Source organism: Cyanistes caeruleus, chromosome 2, assembly GCF_971803275.1.
Source record: "Cyanistes caeruleus chromosome 2, bCyaCae1.hap1.1, whole genome shotgun sequence".
In the NCBI taxonomy this organism is placed as follows: Eukaryota; Metazoa; Chordata; class Aves; order Passeriformes; family Paridae; genus Cyanistes; species Cyanistes caeruleus.
Window position 1 is genome coordinate 7,599,091 of NC_141702.1, and position 25,300 is coordinate 7,624,390.

General features: G+C 36.3%; 1 protein-coding gene across 3 annotated transcripts in view; it reads left to right on the plus strand.

Annotated features, from left to right (window-relative positions):
• The window catches only part of ATAD2B (ATPase family AAA domain containing 2B), a 76,191-nt gene that overhangs the window by 16,556 nt on the left and 34,335 nt on the right, over nucleotides 1–25,300 (plus strand). For all 3 annotated transcript variants that reach the window (XM_086875684.1, XM_086875685.1, XM_086875686.1), the window contains exons 3-17: nucleotides 778–824; nucleotides 1,819–1,972; nucleotides 4,032–4,134; nucleotides 4,675–4,783; nucleotides 5,955–6,071; nucleotides 7,055–7,130; nucleotides 8,958–9,056; nucleotides 9,988–10,099; nucleotides 10,539–10,654; nucleotides 11,445–11,619; nucleotides 12,396–12,484; nucleotides 13,255–13,414; nucleotides 14,313–14,403; nucleotides 20,227–20,538; nucleotides 24,211–24,343. In XM_086875684.1, the coding sequence (XP_086731810.1) occupies nucleotides 778–824; nucleotides 1,819–1,972; nucleotides 4,032–4,134; nucleotides 4,675–4,783; nucleotides 5,955–6,071; nucleotides 7,055–7,130; nucleotides 8,958–9,056; nucleotides 9,988–10,099; nucleotides 10,539–10,654; nucleotides 11,445–11,619; nucleotides 12,396–12,484; nucleotides 13,255–13,414; nucleotides 14,313–14,403; nucleotides 20,227–20,538; nucleotides 24,211–24,343 (1,893 nt within the window). The remainder of the gene's footprint in view (nucleotides 1–777; nucleotides 825–1,818; nucleotides 1,973–4,031; nucleotides 4,135–4,674; nucleotides 4,784–5,954; nucleotides 6,072–7,054; nucleotides 7,131–8,957; nucleotides 9,057–9,987; nucleotides 10,100–10,538; nucleotides 10,655–11,444; nucleotides 11,620–12,395; nucleotides 12,485–13,254; nucleotides 13,415–14,312; nucleotides 14,404–20,226; nucleotides 20,539–24,210; nucleotides 24,344–25,300) is intronic.

A 25,300-nucleotide genomic window follows, 5' to 3' on the forward strand; every position in this document is an offset into this window, starting at 1 on the left:
AGTGACTCTAAATCACTACTGGGCTGTCGACTGCTAGGATGAAGTTTGCTTAATGGCTTTGTAAATCTCAAAGTAGACCTCTTCTTATGTTAATTTTTCTCTTTTAAAACAGAATTAATTAAAACTAGCATATTAATGTACCATGGTCATTGGGAACTCGTTGCACCTTCTGTTTCTTTTGTTTATAACAGTAGACTTGTACTGGATCTCCTAGTAATGTCCATGTACAAAAATAAATACTGAATGCAGCTGGGAGAATTTAGACCATTGTGTCAAATGAAATTTGGCCAGGGTACTTAAAATCATATTGTTGCTCATTTAGAACCCACTGCAACATGTGTTTGCATCTGAAGTTTTATGTTGTTTCTGCCAAAATCCAAAGCTCTGTGATCTTGAGTCATTAAAAGTTTCCTAAAATTTCTGTTACTTTTACTGGTTTATCCAAGGTATTGAAATCCAAGGTTGCCTTTGAAGAGCTATACCAAGGTTCTGTTCTGAAATTTAAAGAGAGAATTAACAGGACAAAGGCATGAAGAAAGATTAGTGAGTTTGATCAAAGAGATGCTTAGTTGTGGGGGGATTCATATAATCGGTATTGAGCAGTTTTGTCCTTACTAAGGTCTTGGGCATGAAGCAGACTCTTCCAAGGGTATGCCTTGCAAAGGGTTTGAAATCAGAGTATCATGGAGCATTTTACAGTCAAATTCTGTTTTCACTCTATGCCTTTTGCTTGGCTAAAAAAAGGTAATGTTATTTGTGTGTCTGATTGTCTCCTAGGTTAACTTCTCAGCCTGGTGCTACACTACCAAATGGACGTAGCTTATGTAAGTGAATTGTAGCAAAACAGTTTTATGTCAGTGATTTTCAGTGGCATATGTTTTTGATAACTTTACTGATTCCTTTGACCGTTTTGACCAGAAAAGTTAATGCTCAGTTTTTTCCTGTTGCCTTCTTGGATACTCTCTGTGGATATGGGGAATATTTTTAGATGAAAATCCGTTTCTCTTCTCAATTCAGACCTCTTGGCCATGATCTCGATGTTTTCCTTAATTCCCAAATTACTGTTATGAACTAATTTTGGCCTTCCTCTCTCAGTTGGTCTCTTTAATTTACTCAGTCTCTTTGCTCATCTGAAATTTGGCCTTCTGTGGTTCTTAACATTACTTAACTCTATTGCTTTAGAGAGACCTGCCTTGTCTGCAGCTCCTGCTACCTTGAACAGTCTTCCTAAAAGCTTGTACCTTACAAACTTGCCATTTCATTGCTTCTCTCAGCTAGAACCACTTTGTCTTTTATGTCCCTTTTTCATCAGTTCTGTCTTGTTTAATTTTGACTCTATGTAAGTGTTATTTCATTAAGCATATTTAGTATTTTATTATTTATTGTGATGCCTGAGGGACAATTAGCAGTGGGATCTCTTTGTTTGGCACTGTACAGAGTAACTGGTATAGATCTGCTTGTGAAGTCAATATGTTGTATCTGACCTTTTGATACTATATTTGAAAGATTAGGAATTGAAGCTTTGGGCCAAGTATGCTTTTTTATGGTAGTGAGTATTGATGTTAACTTAAAAATATTGAATGCTTAATTGAATGCCAAATTTTAATAATAAAATAAGACTATTATCTAACGAAATAAGCTTGAATATGCAAAAATAACTTTTAAAATAACTTTGATAGGAATTAAATACAGTTCTTCAGTTCATATTCTGCTTAATAACTTTCGGTTTATTGTCCTTGCTAAGTATTCTCTTATTAATTCTTGTTTGTGAAAATGTTGTTTCCTGCATTTTGAAGTAGTAATACAAATTTCTCTTAGCTCTCAAAAGCCACCCCCTTCGAGGGGAAAAAAAGGGAGATGGGGACCATGCTTGCATAAACGGAGATATAGAAGTCAGAAAAAGTTGTCGGTCCAGGAAAAACAGATTTGAAACTTTGAATCAGAGTTTATTGTTTGATCAGCTAGTAAACAGGTATGTGGGGATACTACAGTTGTATTCACAAAGCACCTTAATGATTTTTAAAATTAGAAACCCCTGTGTTCCAGTGCCATGTCTGTGTTTTACTGTGGGGATGCATTGAGACAAGCTAGACTGTGGTTTGAGTTACAGCTGCATCTGTGCTGTGACTGCCATGGTATCTGTGTTCTAAATGCAGAGTAACTTCCCAGGCTTTCATTGAGGAGTAAGTTACTCTGTATTTACACCTGGATGAAGCTGTATGTTGGCAGTTACTGCAGAGTGCCTAATGTGCTGTAAATCCACACCCTAGTTTGTTTCTTGGTAACCTGTTTATGTAGTGATACTTTAAATGTCATGTAAATTGGTGATTAGCAGTAGTATTTGGAAGCTTTCTAGATTTTGCTTGTATGATTTTGATCATAATATATCAGAAGTTTGTAGCTTTCTTTTGTTTTTGTTTTTTACCATTTGTTAAAAATTCACATAGGGTGGGTGTCACTTTTTGACATTTACTGTGCAGACAAAGTAGGTCAGACAGGGAGGCATGGTCTGGTCTGAGCATAGGAATGGGAGCCAGAAATGGTTTTTTTGAAATACTATTTCTTTGTAGCCCTGGGCAGGTTACTTAATATGTCCTGATCTTCCCACCTGTAAAACAGGTTTTAGCTGTCATATCTGTGAGAGACTGCTTTCTCCAGTGCTGGAAAATGATTTAAACATAAACATTCAATTGTCAAGTATGATCTTTATTTTTAAATGTATTCTGTTTAATCTTTTATTAATTTAATTTTCTATTTGAACTTACTCAGTAACTACTTAGTATCACTTTGCAAACTTATATTGAGTTACATTTATTTTTCTAGTTGCAGTTGAATCTCTCTCGCCTTATCAACAGTAGGAAAAAGTCTACCATGAAGGTTGTAATTTGATAAAATCATGGTATTGAAGTCTGTATATGAGCTTATACTGATAAAAGTGTGTCCCATAATCATTGGAGGTTTTTAAGAGCAGGTTAGACAAAAGTCTGTCAGGAATGATTTAGGCATTCTGCAGTGTGCTCTCACCTGGCAGAGCATGTGGGCTTTTCCAGGTCCCTTCCAACCCTATTTTCTTTGGTAGCAAACTGCAGATGATTTTACTTTAAACAGTTCTGTCACACATGACAGATATTTTGGAAGAATTGTTTAAAATGGAGAGGAACTCTCATAATAAAAACGTGACTTTACTGACTTATGTCACCAGAACTTCCACTGTCTTCTAGGCAGTCTTTCGCCCTTTAGATTTACTTTTAAACAGCATGAAAAAAAGGAATTGAAGGTTTCTGTCTTACAAATATTATACAAATATAGTGGAATTCCTGTTGAAAGCTACTCTAATTGCCATGGAGAGTAATAACATGGTCTTCAGGACAGGTGGCCAAATAATTGAGTTGACCTGGCTAATACTGTGCTGTTCTTTTGCTTGAGCAGTGAAGCGTCTTGGCCAGGGTTATCACTTATATACCGCTGCTGTTTTGACAGCTGTTTACAAACACTCCAGATAATGAAAATGCTGACTAAATAGTAGATGAGAAATGGTATTGAGTATTCAAACACTGAATTATGAGATTCTAGATGTTACTAGTTTAACAAAAAGAAAATCCTTTATGTTCTAGTGTCTTTTTGGGCCAGGGTAAAACAGAGTAAAGCTTATGGGGTGGAGACATTAATTGCATTCCCATTATTGTAATTATTATAGGTGAAGAGCTTTACTTCCTTTTGCAAATTTAATCTTACATGATGCCTAATCTAATGTCTCAGCAGTTGCAAATTTATATGCTACAATTTATACTGAGTCAAATTCTTTTAAAAAGTTTGTTAAAATACTACTGTCTAATTTGAACCCCAAACTTTCATAGCATCAGCATTTCTTCTTTTACATACTTCTTAGTTTATAGCCTTTCAGTTTTAGTATGGTTAGGTTGTAGCTAATTGATAGACAACTTAAGATGTTGAATGCTATGTCTAATGTTCTGCATGTTACTGTTTTAAGACTGATTTTTTGTGTGTGTTAACTGTTGCATATATTTTAGTACTGCTGAAGCTGTCCTACAGGAAATGGATAATATTAACATCAGGAGGAACAGGCGATCTGGGGAAGTAGAACGGCTGCGGATGTGGACAGATACAGAATTTGTAAGTGCAGAGTTTCTGAGATCTTGGAAAAGTCGTATCACAGCAAAGCTTGTCTGTTTTTGCAAACACCATACATTTGTCTGTAGCTCTGTCTAAAGGTTTGTGATTTTCTTCAGTGGGTAACAGTAAAAAACATGATAAACTAAACCATGATAATCTAAAATTCAGAACTAAATTAGTGGATATGCTTTACATTGTTTTCTTTATTGATAATTCACTGTCATGCTCTCATGATGTGTTGTGGTGGTTCTTTGGTTTGAAGCATACTCTGGTAGCCTGGAAGCAGGACCAGCGACTGTCATCTGCTTTTTTCATGAAAACTTGATATTGATGTTACTCTGCATTAGATGGATTAGATACTGTCTGAGAGATTTACTTTAGCATCTATTAAATGAGACTGCTTTTGTAGTATACCTATGGAGAGGTCTGCTGGAAAAACACTTGAGGGCTAAAGATTGTGGAGCATTACTTAATCCACTGGGACTAATACTGAGTGACATAGGACAGTACTGATGGGAGTGCATGTGAATTTTATTCCAGGAAAACATGGATATGTATTCTCGAGTGAAAAGAAGGAGAAAATCACTGAGGAGAAATAGCTATGGGATTCAGAACCACCATGAAGTGTCCACAGAAGGGGAAGAAGAAGGTACGGGTGGTAAAAAATTGTGGGGACTTGTCCGAAATACTTAAAAAATAAAGTTCTCTTTCCCATAAGATAGCAATATATGGGACTATAGAAAGCAGAACAAAGACTGGTTTCTAAATGTTTGTATAGTGCATTTCCTTCCTTCTGTTCTTTGTAACACTAAGTAATTGGAGCTTTCCTTACATTCCCTGTAACAATCCTGTGGTGGAAGTCAGGATGTAATGAATGTAGTCTACAACTATGTGTGTTCTAACTGACTTGATGTTTCTCACGTGCCGACTGGCAATTACCAGAAAGAATTTGTAATAGTTAGGCCTGCATCCTTCCTTTGGGGGCAGGTATTAATTAAAGTCTGCTTTCTGTCCATTGACATTTTAGAAGGCTTGTAGGTGCACAGCTGTATTTGACATTCTACTTTTCTTTAAAAATTTGAATGAAACTGGTCAATGGGTTCAAAAATTACCCAGAAAGAAGGGATTGTGCCTAACTTTGATGGCCTGATGAGCATCATGCTTGGCCTCCTTAAAAATCAGACTTAAACTTAAGGTCACCTGTACAGGTTTCAGCATACTGCATCTCAGTTTTTAATTAAAACTGCTGTGGAAGGTATGGTTTGTCCCAATGAATAAGAATGCAGTCCTAGTTCAGATATCCACGGATGGAAATTCTGATCCTGTTAACAGATGGGCCTAGGTTGTACCTTTATACATAAAGTATATAAAGTGTATTTCTGTGTTCTTTGCATTGTGTAAAAATGATACTGTGAATCATAAAGTTGTACTTATTTTCATGCTGTGTCAAATATTTGATTTATTGAGGCTCCTATGGGAAAAGAGAAGAAAGGCATTATCCTTAATTAGAAGGATACTTATTGAAGAAAAAATACAGTGTGTAGAAGTGATATTTGAAGTATTTTACAACTAAAGCTGTTTTGAATGCATTTATTCTTCCTTCTTTTGCCTTTCCAGAATCTTGTGTAAAAAACTAGAAGGAAACTGGACAATGTGCTTTAGATTTATCATGGTCTTCAAATTTCCAGTGATTTGCCATTTAGTGTTAATTAATAAATGGGAAGTAATTCTCAGTGACCATTAAAATGTTAATTTTTTAGGGTGAATTTAGCTCTGATGTGAGGTGGAAGTGTTCTGAAAATATTTTTACCCTCCAACAGAGTCTCAGGAAGAAGATGGAGATATAGAAGTAGAAGAAGCTGAGGGAGAAGAAAATGATCGGCCATATAATCTCAGACAGAGAAAAACTGTTGAGAGATACCAGGCCCCTCCAATAGGTGAGGAGCCAGACAGTGCTTGACGTGCAGGAATACCAGCCCTGGATGTGGGGAGGGAATAGTTGCACAGCTACTTCTGAGTCCTGACAGAGTAACAGGGGTGCACAGCGCTGTGTGATTTCCATCCTGACCTGTTGTGGGTCACCACGTGGATGGGACTGCTGAGAACCAGTCTGTCAGTTTGTCAGTGATGGCAGTATTGCTGCCTCATTGAGCTCTGCAGGTGCTGCCCTGTGCTGTGCTCAGGGTGGGGTGTAAATGGGGTTTAGGTCAAGAAATTCTTGGCAAGTAGCAATCTAATAAATTAGGTGATTACATAGAAAAAATAGCTACTGTTATGCCTGTTTCTCTTTTTGAGTGGTAAGCCCAATTCATAACTGTGGATAAATGGCATAGCAGCAGTTATCACAAATGAGAAATCTGAAGTATTTCAGTTGGAAGGAATCTACAGTGTTCATAAAGTTCAACAGCCTGGCCGCTTCAGGTCTGACAAAAAGCATGTTATTCAGGTCACTGCCCAAATGCCTCTTATGACAGGCTTGGGGCATCAACCACTTCTTTAGGAAGTCTGTTGCAGTGTTGGACCACTCTCTCAGTAAAGTGATATTTCTTCCTGTCAAGTCTGAGTTTTCCCTGATGCGGCTTTGAACCATTTCTGCAAGTCAGGGGATCATAGAATACAATTTCTTTTATTGAGAACTGCTGTGGTTTATTTGTTCAGAGAAATTTCAAGACATCCCATATTATCAGCTATGAAGAGGTTTCTGTATGGAGTATAATGTTCTGCAGATAAACTCAGACACAGCTCTGATAATTTGAGGAGGGTGAGGATGGAATTTCTGTGCCTGCATCAAGCCAAGTACAGAGATAGTGACAAAGCCCCCTGAGAAACGAGTGATAACCTTATTGATGAAAATTGATAATGCAGCACTTCTGTACTGCATTTAGATTAGTTTATTATTCTTTTGTAATTGATGTTACAGTTCCAGCTCATCAAAAAAAGAGAGAAAATGCGCTGTTTGATATTCACAGATCTCCTGCAAGAAGAAGCCATATCAGGTAAATGTCAGTCTCTCAGTGTGTGGATGTTTGCTTTCCTTTAGTACATTCTGATAGGTTTTGATTTTCAATCCATTCTTGAGTGAGTTGCACAGTTCATTCATGCATGTGAGTGGGTCTTGAATTGTATCCTAAGTTCAGACCCTGATCAGCATCCAGGCAGGAGTGTCATGGCACTGTCTAGAACCACTAGAAGCTTTGTGCTAAACAGAATGGAAACAGGTGTGCTACAAGTACTGGAAAGAATTCTGCATGGCACACTGTAGGTTTCTCTATAAGGCTGTATATTTAATATTTAAATCCAGTGCATCAGTTTAATAAATATCCCCTTTCTGTTCTGCAAAACTCAGCAAAGCAGGTTAATGTTTTTGTTTTCTTTCAGTTCAGATTTCATCCAAGAATTATCAACAATTTAATAAAATATTTAGCAAGCATAATTTTTGACTCTTATGTTTTGTGTCAAAGAAGTCTGGAATGTACCAAGTTGTCTTGGAAACTGTCGGTAGGCTTTATGTAACAAAACAGATGAGATTACAGCTTAAAACATTCTTTAAAAAAATAAACTTACTCAAGCTTCAAAAAGACAAATCTGTCCATGAACAGAATCCAAGTAAATGAATACTAGTCATAGCTGAAACTCTTGTCTTGTTGCTCAGTGAAAATATATATGATATTTTAATGCTGTAGTGAAAATATATGAAGTAAATAAAGCAATAGCTGAATCTTAGGATTCTAAAGTTTCTTTGTAATGCAGATAAGAGTTGTTGGTTATTTTTTTCCTTGAAGAGCATATGAAAATTTTTTGGATAATCTCTGGGTTTGTACTTGTACTTACTATTCATACGTGAAGAGTGTGAAAGTTATTATCCCTTTACTTTTAGCCTGCATGTTACATATTTTATCCCTTCTTGTCAGGACACTGTCATAAGAAGTCTTCCCAATTGCTTGATACTGTCTTTGATATATTTTGAAATGTATCTCATTTTTGGTCATTGAACAGAAAAACTGATAGACCATGTTATCCATTGACAAAAATAAGTTAATTCAGTGCACTAACAAGTTCATGAAAATAATGCAGCTCACTATATTCACTTAAAATCCAAGACTTTTTACTAATAACCAACTTCTTCATGCAAAAAAGTGCTGAATATTTCAGACTGATATCAAATTCAACACCTTTTTGTACAGAAGATTTAATGTACATTCTCTGACATTTCTAAAGTGCTCAGTTTTGTGAAATACTGTCATACTAAAATAAGAAATGGTACATTCAGACTTTGGATAGTAATTTTACTTGAATTCAGATCAGAAGTACAGGTGTTTTGAGAGCCTGTTCTGCAATTCAGAATTAATAACCTCATAAAAAGAGATTATATACTTCGTGAAGTATAGAATTTTTCCAAGAATATTTAAAGGAAAGCATCAAACTATTAAGGAGACATTGGTATATCTTTTATGTTAAAGGTGGCTAAAGTGGTTGGTAATTTTCCAAACCACAATTGCAGCTTATTGACTATTATATTAATAATATATTGATATTATTATTAACATTCAAATCACATCGATAAGGTATCATGGACTGTTATGCACATGTTATGGGGCTCTGCTGTCCTAGTAATGTTCATGTTGAAACAGGATAATCACTGCGGCAGTAAAAGCTGTTGTTCCCCTCTCAGATTATTTTGATACTTGATGAATCTAGAATTTGCATGCCTCTCAAACCTGAACAGTGCTGTACTTGCCATTTCAGTTTCATTTTTATAGAAAACATGCCATTCTACTGCAAAAAAAAGACTGAGTTTTCTGTTTGTTTTGCCTCTTCAATAGGAGAAAGAAGCATGCCATTCACAGCAGTGATACAACATCTTCAGATGAAGAACGTTTTGAAAGAAGAAAATCTAAAAGCATAGCCAGAGCAAGAAATAGGTATCTAAGCATCCTTGGTCTTAAGAATGATTTGATTTTATTATTTATCAGAAAACAAGCAGAACTAGTTTATAATGTTTTATGAGCTCTGCAGACTTCTGATTTTGTCTGTAATTACCTGCAGATGCGGTTTAGGAGGTGTGCTAGTTATATATTAATACAAGTTTTGGAGTCTTATGAGTAGATAATTCATAATAATAGTGATAAAAAGATAGAAATACAAGAGTAGCTGTTTGATTCAGTTGGGTTACAAAAAACACCTCCTGTTGGTTAAAACATCATTGGTGTAATTTGGTCCTAGTTAATTCAGTTGTACTCCCAGCTCTTCCCTCTTCCTCTTGTGTAAGAGTTCATGCATTCTACACACCCAATGCACAGTTTTTTGACCTTAGATGTATTTAGCAGTAATCTAAAAGTGGAAGATCTATAAGTAAGTTTATTCACTGATGACTAGGTGAAGGAGAATTCTGCAGGGAAAAAGAGATTCCTCATCTTTTGTCCATCTCTTCTGTCTGCCACGTCATTCACTTTTCCATCGCAAGGAATTCAAGCAATGTACAGTGACCAGAAGTGTAGTTCTGAGTTTCACCTGTATCTTACTAGTACCTTTCTTCCTCCCTTTAACTATGCAGTTGGCCTGATATAATATCTTTGTAGGGCCTTAGAGGAAGGAAATACTTTTTTTTCTGTGTTTAATCAAAATAATCTGTCTGGCCTAGTTCTTCAGATTGAAATATGTGTATGGATGCATAAAACTAACTTTATGTTAAGGAGCTTCCAGATATATAACCATAATTGTCACAAAAAATACTAGTTTTATTTACCAATCTGGGAAGGTTATCTCTTTATGTAGTAGGAGGCATTTAATCTCTTGTTTCCTCACCTCCAATGAAAACAGAACAGTATTTATTTGGTGTTTGTTGTTGAACAGGTGCCTGCCTTTAAACTTCAGAGCAGAAGACTTAGCTAGTGGAATACTTCGAGAACGTGTGAAAGTTGGGGCGAGTTTGGCTGATGTTGACCCTATGATTGTTGATAAATCGGTAGGTTTTGTTAGAGCTTTTCATCTGCCTTCCCTCAATTATACGTAAGCAGAATTCTCCACTGCCTCTTACTGATGATGGAGTAAATTCATAAAAAGCTCACTGGTGTTTTTTATATTTTATTTTATTGTTATCAAAGCTTTTGCCTACTTATTCCTTTGGAATACAAAGCATTTTTTGTGGGACTTAGGCTGGATCTCCATAGATGTCCAGGCAGCCCTGCAACAGTTAACTTGCAAACCACATAAGTCTCATATGAGCAGCCAAGAGTTGACTTTCTCAACTGTTTTTTCACACTTTCAAAATTCAGGGAAATCCTGTTGAGCAATGCAATCAGTTTTTCTTCTAATGCATTTTTAAACATATTATAAGTAAAGGTGCTTTTGTGGAAAGCTGCTACAACATAAACTTAATATGTTTTGGTTTTTTTTCCCCTAAGGTGTGTTTTGATAGTATAGGGGGATTGAGCCATCATATCCTTGCACTTAAGGAAATGGTAGTGTTTCCTCTTCTCTATCCAGAAATATTTGAAAAATTCAAAATTCAGCCACCAAGGTAGGTGTATTTACTCTTACTGTTTCATTTTTTTATTAAGCTCTGTGGAATTGAAAATGCATAGGAGGTTGATTCTTTTCCTGAGGTGTTTTATAGTTCAAATAGATTTACATGTTTGCTACCCTACTTGTCTATCAGAATATGTAATAGGTGGGACGAAGAGTTAAAAAAACCTGCTGTATTTTTCTTGTGGTAGGAAGGTAAACTTTGTGATTTGGTTAAAGAAAGAACTCTCATGTGTTTTATTTAGTAGTACCTTGCCTTTCTTTCCCATTATGTTATTAAATATTTTACTAGATCAAGCAAAATGCTGATGTTTCTCTCAATATTATTAGACTGGGATTTTAATATTAATTAATGAGGCATCTTGGTATGTGATTTAAATGGGTACATGATGTCTAAGTCAATAGAAAAATTTGGAGTATTTTTGTCACTTAATTACTTCATTTATAAGAAGTAACAAACATTGGTTAAGGTATTACCTAAAATCTAATACTTGAGGAGGTGATATTTAATGTAAAAGAATCCTTTGGATACTTAGTATGCCTTTGATTAATGTTCTTTACAAATCAAAGTTTTACTGATTTGAAAACATAAAACAAACTTAGATTTTATGAAGTCATTAATACTACAACATGTTAATGATACAATACTACTACTACAAAATAATAATACTATGAGATCTTAAGTCATTCTTCTCCAGGCTCCCTGTCTTCATTATAAAATTTGACTTGGAGTTTTTAGGAGACGTAAAATAAGTTTGTGACTGTGTTGATCCATTTATCTTCAGGGGCTGTTTATTCTATGGTCCTCCTGGAACAGGTAAAACCTTGGTAGCTAGAGCTCTAGCTAATGAATGCAGTCAAGGAGACAAAAAGGTGGCTTTCTTTATGAGGAAAGGAGCAGACTGTCTCAGTAAGTGGGTTGGTGAATCTGAACGTCAGCTTCGACTCCTTTTTGATCAGGTTAGAAGAAAATACATTTTTTTCATATAATTTCTCTGTATGTTGTGTTTCGTGGTTCAGGTAGCCAAAGGTATTTGCAATTGAAACTAAATAACTGTACATTTTCATTTATTAAGGAGGATTTTACCAAATGACATATTTAGATGAAAAGAATGGAGGAATGCTAACTAGTCAGCATTGCTTGCTCTGGAAAATTAGAGAAAGAAGTCTCTTGATTTGTCTGTTAATGAAGCAAAGTAGTTTGAGTAAAACTTGAGGAAAGAAATATCAGTCAGTGTGTTTGAGTTTTACTGGCATGTTCAAGATAAATGCTTCAGAGGGGAGTGCATGATTGTCGTGGTTGTGTGTCTATTTTAATGTTTTTTTTGGCTTAGAAGAGATTAGACAGGACATAGTCACATAAAGCAGTAAAATGCTCAAATAAAAGTAGCTGTCAGAGATGTCCAAAGAAACAGATTATGAGCAGTTAAGATCATGTTTTCTGTAACGGAGTGTAAAGTGTGTGTTTGTCTTTATCCGGTCCAGCACACAGTAAAACTGGTACACTGGTGCCATCTTGCTTACTTGAAGTAGACTGCACTCTGCTTTGCTTTGAAACACTGCTGGAGTTGGAAATTCAGTTTTCATTTCAGACTTTACACTTTCTAACAAAGATGTCTCAATATATGTGTTAGTTTAGCATGTTAATGCTTTCTAGTGAAACCACTTTTCAATGTTGATGGAGAACTTAGGAATTAACAGTGAGTTTAATTTTTGTTCTGTTGATTGCATACCAGGCATACTTGATGAGACCCTCTATAATCTTTTTTGATGAAATAGATGGTTTGGCTCCAGTTCGTTCTAGCAGACAAGATCAGATTCACAGGTAATATTTCTATTATGCTGCTCTTATCTTGCTAAAGGATACATTATCTTGGTAAACTCTTAAATGTAATTTTTTCTCATTTCACAGGAAAGGTTTTTGCTTTTTCTGAAGCCCATTTACACTAGAAAGGACAGATTGGTTTTTTGGGGTTGAAAGTCATCTTTTCAGTCCTTCAGGCAAACTGTAATTTTCTGGGAACTGAATTGCAGTGACAATTACCTTTCAGCCACATTATTAACTGCAAGATTTCCACAGCCATTCCTTGATTTACTGTTTTGTGCTGTAAACAGATTGTCTGTTACCAGCCCAACAGAATAACCAGTTGAAAAAATGTTATTCTAATGTGATGAATTGTAAAGTTCTATCAATAAACTGAACTCACCTGTGATTTTGATTCTTAATGGTGTGATGTATAAACATGTCATTTGTTGATGTTGTGTCATTTTTTAGAACATTTTTTAAAACAGTTTGCTGTTGGCTGAATTTTTTTTGTGGCTGATTTTGATCTCAGTTTTGCTGTGCTCAGTATGGCAGTACACTTGTACCTGTCATTCTATAGGTGGTGGTGTTTATGTGTCCATCTCCCTCCACTCTGCTGAGAGAAATTTGGGGCCAGCAGACCAGGAGGCCAGTGGAACATAAGAGACTTGAAATGTTATTCATCTGTTTGTAGCTTAGCTTTTTTCTTTTGAATGTATTAATTTTGCATTTGAAAATGTGAAAGTTCTTGCAGTGTTCCTTACATCTTTATTCTGAAAACTCTCTTGTAGCTCTATAGTGTCTACTCTTCTTGCCCTCATGGATGGACTGGATAATAGAGGTGAAATAGTTGTAATTGGTGCTACGAACAGACTGGATTCTATAGATCCTGCACTCAGGAGACCTGGTCGCTTTGACAGGGAATTTCTTTTCAACTTGCCTGACAAGAAGGTAAAACTTGGAAAGGAGGTTTATTAATAAACATCTTTAGTATATGAAACATTTGGATGACTAACAACCAAGCTTATGAAATAAAAATATTCATTCTTGTTCTAAGAATGTTTAACTTTAGGAAGACATTTTTAGTACAAACAGATTGTATATATATAAAGTTGTATTGAGCTTCAGTTCTTCAGGATATAGCTAAAACTAAACAGAAGTAAATTATTCACAAAAAGCTGAATTGCTTATCTCAAAACTATGGATTTGTGTAATGAACTCTACCTATTTGGGGGCGTGAAACTTATGGTAAGAGAAAATAACTTTAAAATGTAGATGCACAGCCAGGCATTACAATGTTGGCAACAGAAGCATTTCAGTTCCTTTTTCTAAACTCACATAAACTCAGCCATAATACTTCATGAATTTATACTTTAAATTAAATGCATTTTGTATGTGGATAGATGTATTTAGATTCTATAGAAATTTTAGCTGGAATTGTTTTGGGATTCATGTGTGCTGTGCTACTCAGAAGTACATAAATTGGTGAGGCCTTTGCCAGTAGAACCTGTTACTCATAGGTACAGTAATTAAAAATGAAATGATAAAATTATGCTAGTTCCTAATAGAATATGAGTTTCGATAAGTTCATGTATAATAATGTTGATCTAACAACTTAAAGTATGTAACTAGTGAAAAAAGTACTGCTTATGTATGAAATATGAAAGAAGGGAAAAGCTTTATTCTTAAGAGACTTTGGAGTGCTAAGTTCTATTTTATATGTCTCAGTTACATGACAAAAGCAGGTAAAATAACTATAGATTCACATGACTAAAGAATATTTCTCTCTATGATATGGACTTGACTTGCTAGTTTTTTGACCTTGTTTTCTTTTTTTCCTTTAAATCAGGCACGAAAGCACATTTTACAAATTCATACCAGGGATTGGAACCCCAAATTGTCAGATCCTTTCTTAGGAGAACTGGCTGAAAAATGTGTTGGTGAGTATTATGTTGCTAATACTTTTACTGTAGAGCCTTTATTTTCTATTTAAGATGTTGAAGGTATGTTAAATGTATCAAGATTTTCTTGTCTCTACCTTTTTAAACTTCTGTACTTTGAACAACTCTCTTTTTGTAGTAACAGATATGCTTCTGTCTTACTAAAACACAAAATGACTATCTAGTAGTCATCTGAAAATACAACCATGTTTCCTTTCTGTGACATCACTGTCCTTATACAGGATGCATACTCTTAAAGAGAAGCAAAAATGAAGTTGGAATTGGAATCTTTAGGTAGACTTCCAATTAAATTGATAAATTATAAAAGAGGCAGACTTGGGTTCTTTTCTGTCTACTTAGTGAGGAAAAAAACCAGTACTTGTGTGTGGGATTTTTCTTTTTTGTTTGTTTTGTACTGACTGGCATGCTCTCCTCTGACACAAATCCAACAAACTAACCAGCCTTTCTAAAGATGAATTTTTTTTTCCAGATTGCTAGCACAGAACAACCTCAAAGTGTAGACATAGGTAGGGGAGAAAAAAAGCACCTCAGCATGAATACATTAAATATACCTTTGGAGCTCACAAAGACCTGCTGTACTCAATGGAGGTTGGTTGTTCAAGATAAGCCTGCTGTTTAATCGGAAATAAACCCAAATATTTTTTATAGTTAGTTTAACAGAGGAAATGACCCTAAAGCACATACCACAATATCTTCCCAACAACTTGTCATGCAAAGATACATCCTCTGTCAATCATCTACTTGGACAAGCACTGAAGCTCTCAGAAAAAGAGCAGTCTCAGGTACCTGTGCTTTGGAATCCATCATCAGGGAATCTAAGAACTTTAAATTGAACATCAGTCCATTCAGTCAGCTACAGTACATCCGAATTATCCTCTTCATCCACAGGGACATCTCTCATCGAAGCAGCATCCCTCCGCTTTTGATGCACAAAGACCTCAACATCTTCTGGTGAGGAGAAAACATAACTATCCAGCAAACTCCAGTTTAAGCTTTGCCGGGTATAAGACAGCACATGACAGGCCTGTTTCATGTAAATTCTGCTTGAAGTATGCAAACATGTGGTGCTGCTTAGTGGGAAAGAGGGGATTAGGTGGGAAGAAAACCACAGATGTTTCTTTAAAAATTCACCATATTTTTTCATTGAGAACACAATATTTTAAAATTTCAGACAACAGGGAAAGCCATTTGTACATTTGACTGGAAGACATTCTTTGTGCTCCATAAAGCCTGTCAGTTCTGTGGAAGTCAGCTAACAAAAAGAAACACCCTTTTCTGTTTTCCTTGGCTTTCCTGCTCTTCAGCTACTGTACACTTGATTGTCTCCAGTCTGTATCATGGATTTTAAGTGTTTCCATACATCCAAGATGAAAATCTTTCAAGTATTACAAAGTCTTTTCAAAATAGCTGAAGTAAGAATAGTGTGTCTTCTTCACCTTGAGAGTGCCTCATTGTTTCTGTAAGTGAGATCTGCAGCAATAAAAACAGACTCTTCCAGATTCTTTGTGGCTATTACCATTGGGATTCACTGGCATGCATATATCTCTGTGATACAATTTATACCAGTCTGCTACTTCACTTGTGAGCAGGTTTTCTTTAGAAAGAAAACAACCTTCCCCCCACAAAAGCAGCAATCCCTCTTCCCCAAGTAAAGGCTGCCTAGACTTTACAGGCTTTTGGCACAGCATGGTTGATACCTCTCTCCAGTTCAGCAGACTTGGCAACACGTAACTCCAAGCTTTTGGATCCTGATGAAGAAAATTGCTGAAATACTCCCAAAGCAAATGACTTTTGGGAAGCAGGTGTATGTGCGACTCAGAACTTCTTACGATCCAGGGTCATAATTAGAAGGAAATTGTAAGAGAAAAGCCCTAGGACTTGCAAAAAATAGGTTATTTCCTGAGGGTTGATTTTTGTCCCAGGTGTTATGGATTACAACCTTTCAGCGGATTTCTGTGTACGTGAGAATTAAAGACTCCACTCCTCTGAATAGCGTCATGCAGTTTGTGTGAGCTGAAGTGAAGCAGTTTGGAGAGAGCACAGCATTGCTCAGAAGATCAGACACTTATGTCTTGTTAGTACTTTCAGTAAACACATATAATTACTATATGTCTTCTGTTTGCTGGAGATGGGTCCCGGAGACCCTTAACTTTATAGATCCTTTCTTATCTCATGTGCTTATTACCTTGTTTGGAATAGTAACTTTCTGTAGGTAGAGAGACTTACATATGAACTAACTCAGTCTTGCAGGAAACAAAACATACTAGCAACTGAAAAAGTGTGAATTCCTCCATCTGCTATTTTGCAGATAAATCTTTTTACAATGTATTAAGGGTTATTTAAATAATGTTATTACATAGAATTACAAAAAGCAAACTATTAGGCTGAAGATGCTTGTTAAAAATATTCTGTGCTTGTTATTGCAGGAATGTTTTGTGGCAAAATGATACCATGTTAGATTTTTCTTTCCCATCCTCATGTAATGATGGTGAGGGAGATTTTGGCATTACCATTCCTGTTTTTCACAATTCTTTAAAATAAGCCTAGCAGTTATTTTTCATCTCTGTCATCATGCTGAGTTGTTTGCTAACTATCTTTCCCTGCAGTCATTTTGGGAGTTTTGTAGGGAGTTGCACAACATAAAGTGGAAGAAGTGGTCAAAATTATTCACCAAAATGCACCACCCCATTCAGGAGTACTTCGTTGCAGGCTTTTAGGGTGGGTTTTAGGCAGAAGAAATTTTAAAGAGGACACAATTTTTTCACAGTAGTGATGGCTGGAAAATTTTGTTGATCAAAGTGCATTCTTTGTATACTTACATAAGAATGCACTTGTTTGCTCTTCTGCTTTTCGAAAGTTGTACTTCAGAAGTGTTAAGCAGAGTTTGGTGGTGCTGGGTATAAGAAAATGGGCTACATGACATTTTATTCTATGTTAGGGTGTGCCAGTACATTTTGCCTGGAAAACTGACCATCTTTTCTGAGGTGCTTCAAAAATGGAAGCAAATGCACTGAACCCTGAGTTTATATTACAGTGTCAATTTGGGTAAAAACTGCATCAGGTTATTTACTGTTGACATGATACATTTTATTTTGTTTTGACAATACTTCACTCATGTTTTTCTTCTGCTTAATCAGTGTGTGTTTGCTTCTTAGCAATAAAAAGCTCTTTAATGTTTCACCAGGTACAGGATTTTTGCAGTTTTCTTGTCACTGAAATGGATGTACAGTATGCACAAGAGAGTCCCTCAAAAAGAGACACCAATTATTAGTCTTCAAATGTAATTGCTCCTGAGAAATGAGAAGGAGAAATGGAGACTAATTGTGTATCTGATCACCTGAGAATTTAATTTTAGAAATAGGCTACAGGCTATTATTTTCTAATTTTGCAATTCTTTGGAGATATACAAGCGGTGATTAAAATGACTGTTAGAAAGCGATATTACATCATTTGTTAATAGAAAAGTTGGGAAGGATCTAACTCCTGGGCAGCTGAATCTTTCCACAAAGATACTAAACTAGCTTCTAAGGCGACAGGCATTCAGGGTGCTGCATATCTTTAGCACCTCTTTGAATTAAGCTTTGGCTTAGTGATTTTTGTCACTCATTTTGTGTTTAATCTAGTGTGGTTTTTGGATGAGAAGTGGACCAATTTAAATGGGAACATGATACCTAATACCTAAAGTACAATGCAGAGTTTAGAATCCTGGCTTGGTTTCTCTGATGCACCTGTATCTACTGTCTAATAGTTTCATGTGGTTGGAGTTTAGATTTCTTGTTAAATGAAAGTTAAAAAAACCCTAAACAACATAACTTTAGTGCTGAAAACAATTAGTTGTCTATTGATTAATATAGTGGATATATCTGAACATATTTCAAATGTAATGTGTATTTATTTCAAGGTAACTTGGGACTGTGAATTGCCACATACATTTTAGGTAACAGTGATAGTGTGGACTCACCAGTTGTACACAACTGTAGCTACTGATCTTTTTATGAAATTGCAAAGCTTGGTTTGAAAATTGAAAGCTTTTGGTTTGAAAATTGCAGGAATCATCCAATATTTATGGTGATTTTTCCATATGGGTTTATTTCTGTTTTGCCTTTTTTTTTTTTTTAAATTATTTTCCTGCATGTATAAGATAGGTGCAGTTTGAAGTCTCATCCAATTTAAGTCATCTTTATAGCTGAAAAGTAGGTATTTTTTATTATTATCCCCCAAATTAATATATCTGAAAGACAGGGATGTAGAAGTGTCTACAGTCTTCCGTATTAATTGCTTCTTTTTTAGTTTTAAAATGTGTGTATGGAATCAGCTTTGTTTCTTACTGCTGTATGGATCTTATAAAAATATACATGCCAGGGAGCACTGAAAGAACATCGGAGACTAAAGACAGGGAAGCAAGGCAGGTCTCAATTTTGTGAGTTGCTGCTGCCAAATCATAGAATCATAAAATGGTTTGGATTGGAAGGGACTTGAAACCTCATCTCATTCCAACCCCCTCTCATGGGCAGGGACACCTAGCCCAGGTTGCTCAGAGCTGCATCCAGCCTGGCCTCGGACACATCCAAGGATGGGTTGGCCACAGATTCTCTGGACAGCCACTTCAAGTGCCTTATAGTAAAGAATTTCTTCCTAACATCCAATCTAAACCTGCCTTGCTTGGTCTTAATACAAAAATAGAGTAGAAAAAATGCAAGTAATGTAAGTCTTGGTGAGGAGGAGGAAGCCTGCTAAGAAACAGTTGAATGAGAATAGTTTTAACTAAAGATTTGATTAATTGCCTTCTATAAACACTTCATTACAAACCCATGAACTTTTTATATGGCAGTACCTCAGTGCAACACATTTTCCTATAGTGACTCGAATTCTCCAAATGTCTTTTCTCACTAGAATATTGTTTTACAGTTTTTGAAAGATGGAGCTATGGTGCCTCAAAATATGGAGGCATATTAATGTCTCTTGCTGAGAGAGTTGGAAAAACTTGAAATCTGATTTCTAGCTCTGGGGAAAACCTGCGAACTATTAGTACTGAAAAAGACTCAGAGGTATTAAGTCTCTCTGTATTTCATAATTATCAGATCTATGTTTTTCACTAATGATGATTAAGCAATTATAGGTAGCCACCTGTAGATACGTAAGAAGATAGGCTAAATTAAAATTTTAATGCATTTTAACTCTACCTTTGGTTATGTTAGTAAAGTTATGAAACGCTTAAAAGTCTAAAACATTTTTCTTCGTAGTAAAAGTTAACAATTTTTCCAAGAATTCAGAGTATGCTTTTTTAATGAGATTCCATCTTTTCCATAGTCTACTCATGAAATAATTTTCTTTATACTGCTCATTTTTTCAGACTGTGAAAGTTTAAAGTTGGGGGTGTTCATTGTAACAAAATTACTTTGCTATTAAAGAATGTATTCATGTGGAGATACTAAAGGAAAAGAGGAGGAGAGGGACTAGCCTGTTAAAATTGCACACATACATTAGATAATATTAAGGGAAAAGAAAACAATAACAGACCTATAACCCAGGACTGAAAATACACTATATATGAAATGATATAGTGAAAATGTAAGTAATCTAAACCTCTTTGTGGAATTAATTTCTTAGTATATCTTATAAACATGTCATTTCTTCATATACAACACTGTCATCAGATTATGACCTGATACCTTTTGGCAGATGCTTTATGGACCTTGACAATTAAGTATCCTGATTTGTTTTGAGCTGGATGCATGTTTGAGCCGGGTGTGGCACAGCAGTGCTGTTTCATGGAAGTGTTTGTGTTTCTGTGTGCACTAGGGTACTGTGGGGCTGACATAAAAGCACTTTGCACTGAGGCTGCCTTGATTGCCCTGAGACGCCGCTACCCCCAGATCTACATGAGCAGTCAGAAGCTCCAGCTGGACGTTTCCTCAGTCGTTCTCAGCGCGCAGGATTTCTACCATGCAATGCAGAACATCGTGCCTGCCTCCCAGCGTGCCGTGACGTCTTCGGGACACGCGCTGTCCCCCGTCATCCGGCCGCTCTTGGAACGGACCTTCACTAAACTCCTCGAGGTCTTACACAAAGTGTTCCCTCATGCTGAATTCAGCCAGGGTGACAAAAGTGAAGGTATGTGGTTTGGGGTTTTTTGCAAATGCTGTTTTAGCTTGCAAGTGTTTCAGCTCCTCCACCTAACCTTAAGTCTGGTGTGTATTTCCTTCAGTATTGTTAGGATGTAAATACTATTTGCTTGGATGTTGCATAATGGTTTTTGCTAATTCCAAGTCGTTGTAGAATCTAATGACCTGACCTAAACAGAGCAAGGTCCCATAGGTGTGAGGGCCATCTATAAAAAGAACTCACAAGTAATTTACAATTTAAATACAAGAAATTATGGGGCATAATTAAAGGTCAGAACAAAAAAAAAACAACAAACAAACAAAAACCAAAACAAACAAAAACCCCCAACAAAACAAACAAACAAACAAAAGAAAGTGAGACAATGTTGCTGAATGTAACAGGAGCTGAAACTGGTACTCCTGTCTGGAGTGGTTAGCTTTTGTTTTTTGCTTGCTGGTGATGCAGAAGCTTTGGGGGACTCATAGCTCAGCAGGTGTTTCGCTGAGGTACCTGAACCTATGTAATGGTCATGTGCTGATTAAGAAGAAAGTCCAGAGGCTACCTTCTCCTTGAACTGGGCCCGTCCACTTCCGCCCCTCCAAGCTGGTTCTGTCAGCTTAGCAAGTGGAGAGCTATTGGCTGTTTTGTCAAGTGAACTTCTTTTGCCAAGTTAATGAGTAAAATCAACTCACTAAGGGGTTAGTGAATGCTAGAAACCTGCTGCAATGGGAGCAATGTGGGTATATCAAGGAAGCAAGGAAGGACTGTTTTGACTGGCAATGAGTCAATAGGTTCTGGGATTTTTCTACCCAGCTTTTCTCTGAGACATGCTGTAATAGTTACTCATGTCATTTCTTGCAAGCTAAATGCTGCACAAGATAACTTGGGTTTGAGACATATTTATTCTGATGTAGTCCACTGTTCTTATCTCGGATAATTATCACCCCCCAACTCTGTAAAACAGTACTTGTGGGGTTGTGTATGATTAACTTGAAAACAACCCAGACATAAAGCAAAGCTGTGACTTTCCTCATTCCTGTTCCAGAGCATGCCTTCAGCCTGCAGCCCAGGCATCTTAAGCTGATTCTTGTGCTGGCTGCTGAAGTTCTCCAGCCCAGCTGTGCATTTTTGCTCCGTCCTTTCCACTTGCATGAGTACCTCAGATCCTTTGCTGAACTGTTTTAGCGAGAAAACTCATCCAAAAATGATGTATTTATGTGTTTTCTGCTGACTGTCGGGTAGCTGGAGGTTTTAACAAGTGTTGGAGTTGGCCAGAGATGGGCCCTGGGAGCATGTGGTGGTGGGTAGGGGGAAATGAGCTGGCTTTCAGCTGCAGTTAGATCCTATTGGGCTCCCTCAACTGAAAGTTATTTATGATGCTAGAGTCTGTATACTGCTAACCTATTAGTAGAACCCAATTTAGAGACTGTCATTCTTGTTGAAGAATTGGTTTAAGTTCAAAATATTTTCTTTGGTTATACTTTTTATATTGCTATTTATTATTGCTCATTACTGCTGAGAAATTGAGTTTGGAAGCTTAAGTTGATTTAAATAGTAGTTATACTAGATAATTTGCTGCTATGGGTACTTTTAAATGTTTGCAGATAATTGATTTTGAAGATGCATGAATTGAATTTCCTTTTAGCATTTCCTTTATTTTTTTCTTACCTCCTTAAATTCAAGAAAATGTTGAATGACAAGCTTTAATCTTTGTTAAAACCAGAAAGATCCACTTTCAGGTTCAATAATTACACATAAATGTAGATTATGCAATGGGGCTTCAAATTTTTTTTAAATTCTAAGTCAAGTATATGGAACATGCTTACAGGTATGCTTACAATCTGCACATCAGGTTTTCTGCATTTCACAATAAATTTCTCTTTCTTGTAATTCAGTGAGTCAGATGCTTGAGCAGAGGATGATGCTTGGGATGAAAAGGTCTTTTAAAATAATTGTGTACTTAGGGAGAAGAAAGCCGAGTCCAGTGCATGAGCATATGACTTACCTACATTTGGTGTACTGGAAATTCTGTCTGTTTTAGGGATTGTTTTAGTGAGCCCAGAGACAGAAGGCCGATGTCCAGTTGATTTGGAGGTCTCCATCCTTAGCTTTAGCTGAATATCCAGCAGCTTCTGTGCCATGTTGTCTTGCTGTGGATTAGCTTTTGGCCACTGCTTGGGGTCTGCAAGCCATTTTCTTCTTTGCTCCCCAGGAATGATTGTCAGGTGTGTGACTGCATCACAACTTGACAAGAGATGTGGCACATCCTCATCCTGTGGCAGCAGCCACATTACTGCTCAGCCTACTCTGAATCTGTTTTCTTATATCACACAGTCAGCTAAGGGAACCATTGATGTCTTCTAACATTTTTTCCTGGAGCCCTGGGCCATTTTTTCCTGTGGCTTAGATGGTATCTCCATCCGATGCTTATCAGTGCTTTGAAGGCATTTGTTTGTCCAATGGTGGTTGTCTGATCAGTGTGGCAGGACCTGTGCCATTGCCTCACGTAAATCCAACAAGTCATGCAGTGGATTGGATATTTGAGAGTAGCACTTGGATCTCTCTGTATTTCACACTTTCATTTCACAGCAATCCCTTTTCTGAAGTGGCTATGGCCAACTTGAGCTGCTCTTGGCATGTCTGGGGGTTGTCCTGAGCAGCAATGTGCTACAGTGGCTCTGGGCTGCACTCAGGAATGCTGACCATCAGCAGAGCTGGCCTCTGCAGTGCTCCTGCTGTACAGCTGACTGGTTGTGGCCATTTTCATCCCATCATTGCAGACTTCCTTCCCTATGGAAAAGAGAAGGAGTGGCCCTGCATTGGGCAAAAGAGCTCAGCTTCTTTCCTGGGGCATATAAAAATATTGCAGCAGTTCTTTCCTATTATCAAGTCACACCAGGTCAATCCTGCTGCAGCTCTGGGAGCTAATTTACCTGATTTTCAGTTGTTATCTGGTTGTTCTTTTTTAGTACCATATTAGTATTTTTGTAGTTGTTCATCTCTTGCAGTGTCTTGTGAATATAATCAGTCTTTGAGCTTTCTCTTTTTCAAGGTCTGTATAGAAAGTGCTTCAGTTCACTGTGCTGCTATATTAGCAAAGGAATTAAAATAGGTAAAGGTATAGTATATGAATATGGAATGCATTGAACTGATTTTGATAAAAAGTAATTTGATATTCTTCAGCAGATTATCAGAGGGTGGAAAACAATTCTTCATAAACATACACTGTCTAGGTAGTCATGCTGAGAATAATTTTGAAAGAAGGGGACCTGTGAGAATTTGGACACTTGGAACAAGTAAATAATTACAAAATTCTATGTAGTCTGAGGATGATAAATTTTATAGCTTCATCCTAGAAAAACCTCTAGCTGTGAAATAAACCCGAAGGAAGCATTTCATAACAAGTTAAACTTTTTTGTATTTGAGAAGTTGTTTAGCTTGATTGTTTAAAAAAATAAATTGTAATTATGATTAGACTTCTACAGTATTTAATTTGTTTTGGTTTTTGAAGTAATAAGTACTTATTATTCTGAAGGCTGATACTTAGACAGTTTTAACTAATTTCTTCTACATTTGAAGATTTATTATAATTGACACAAAGAAAATTGTAATATCTTGTCTTGTTTGTTTTACTTGTACTTAGAAGTGATAAAGTTCTAATTAATACATCTCTTGGAACAGATGTACCAAGTCTAATATTAGATGATAGTGAAGATGAGAATGCTTCATCAATTTTTGAGACGAGCTGTCACTCAGGATCACCAAAGAAACAGTCATCAGCTGCTATACATAAACCCTACCTTCATTTTACAATGTGAGTGTTTCTCTAAATACATATAATTAGATAGATAAACCCAGGAGATTCTTACATCAGGAGAGCTAAAAAAGTTGTTCTTTTGCTTTGGGGTGGCAGTAGTGTTCTGTAATGGAAACATGTAAGAGTTTTGTACACAAGAGTTTTAGATGTGGGGGTGTTCTTTGGAAAGGCCACATCCTTCACACTAGAATTAGAAATGTTTTTCAATAGACAAATGTAGATTAGGTGTAAAGATGCTAATAGCAATTTCCAATTTTAACAAGCTACTTTGATTTGAATGATTAAGAACTGAGAAGAGATGTATGTAGGAATCTTTTGGAAGAGTTGTGTCCTTTTTCTTGTCCAAAGTACAACTGAGCTTTGGTGTAAGCAGCTCTTTGGAAGCATCACATTCAGCATTTCTAATGTGCTTTTTTCATTGTTTTTTATGGAAAGTTTCAGGAAAACAGGAATTTAGAAAATGTGTGAAATTTGGATGAGTGTTTCCTGTATAAATTTGACTAGCTACAGTAATTAACAATAATTGACATGGTTTTGTGTTGAGAATAGATTTAGGCTACTTTATGTGGTAGTTTCTGCAGGGAGTTAGCTGAATAAAGAAAATGAAGTTAGAAAAATTGTTCATTAGTGGCACTGTTTAGTAGAGCCATCTTGTGGAAAACTGATAAAAAATATGTGCTAAATAATAATGTCAGAACAGAATTTACATATAACTAAGCTTAAAAATAAGGATTAAAGTTCAAAGAGTTGGAGGAACATAGCTAAGTATTCTAATGCCAAATTTAAGCTTCTGTTGCAAGGTTGGGAAGGGGGAAGCCAAACCCAAAATAACAGTATATATTTGTATGGATGTGTGTCTTTAAATAAAAGAATCTCAATACTGTGTTTATTTTTGCAAAGTATGTAAGCATCTCTCAGTCTGTTTCCTGAACATTTTTGATTGTTACATGTGTG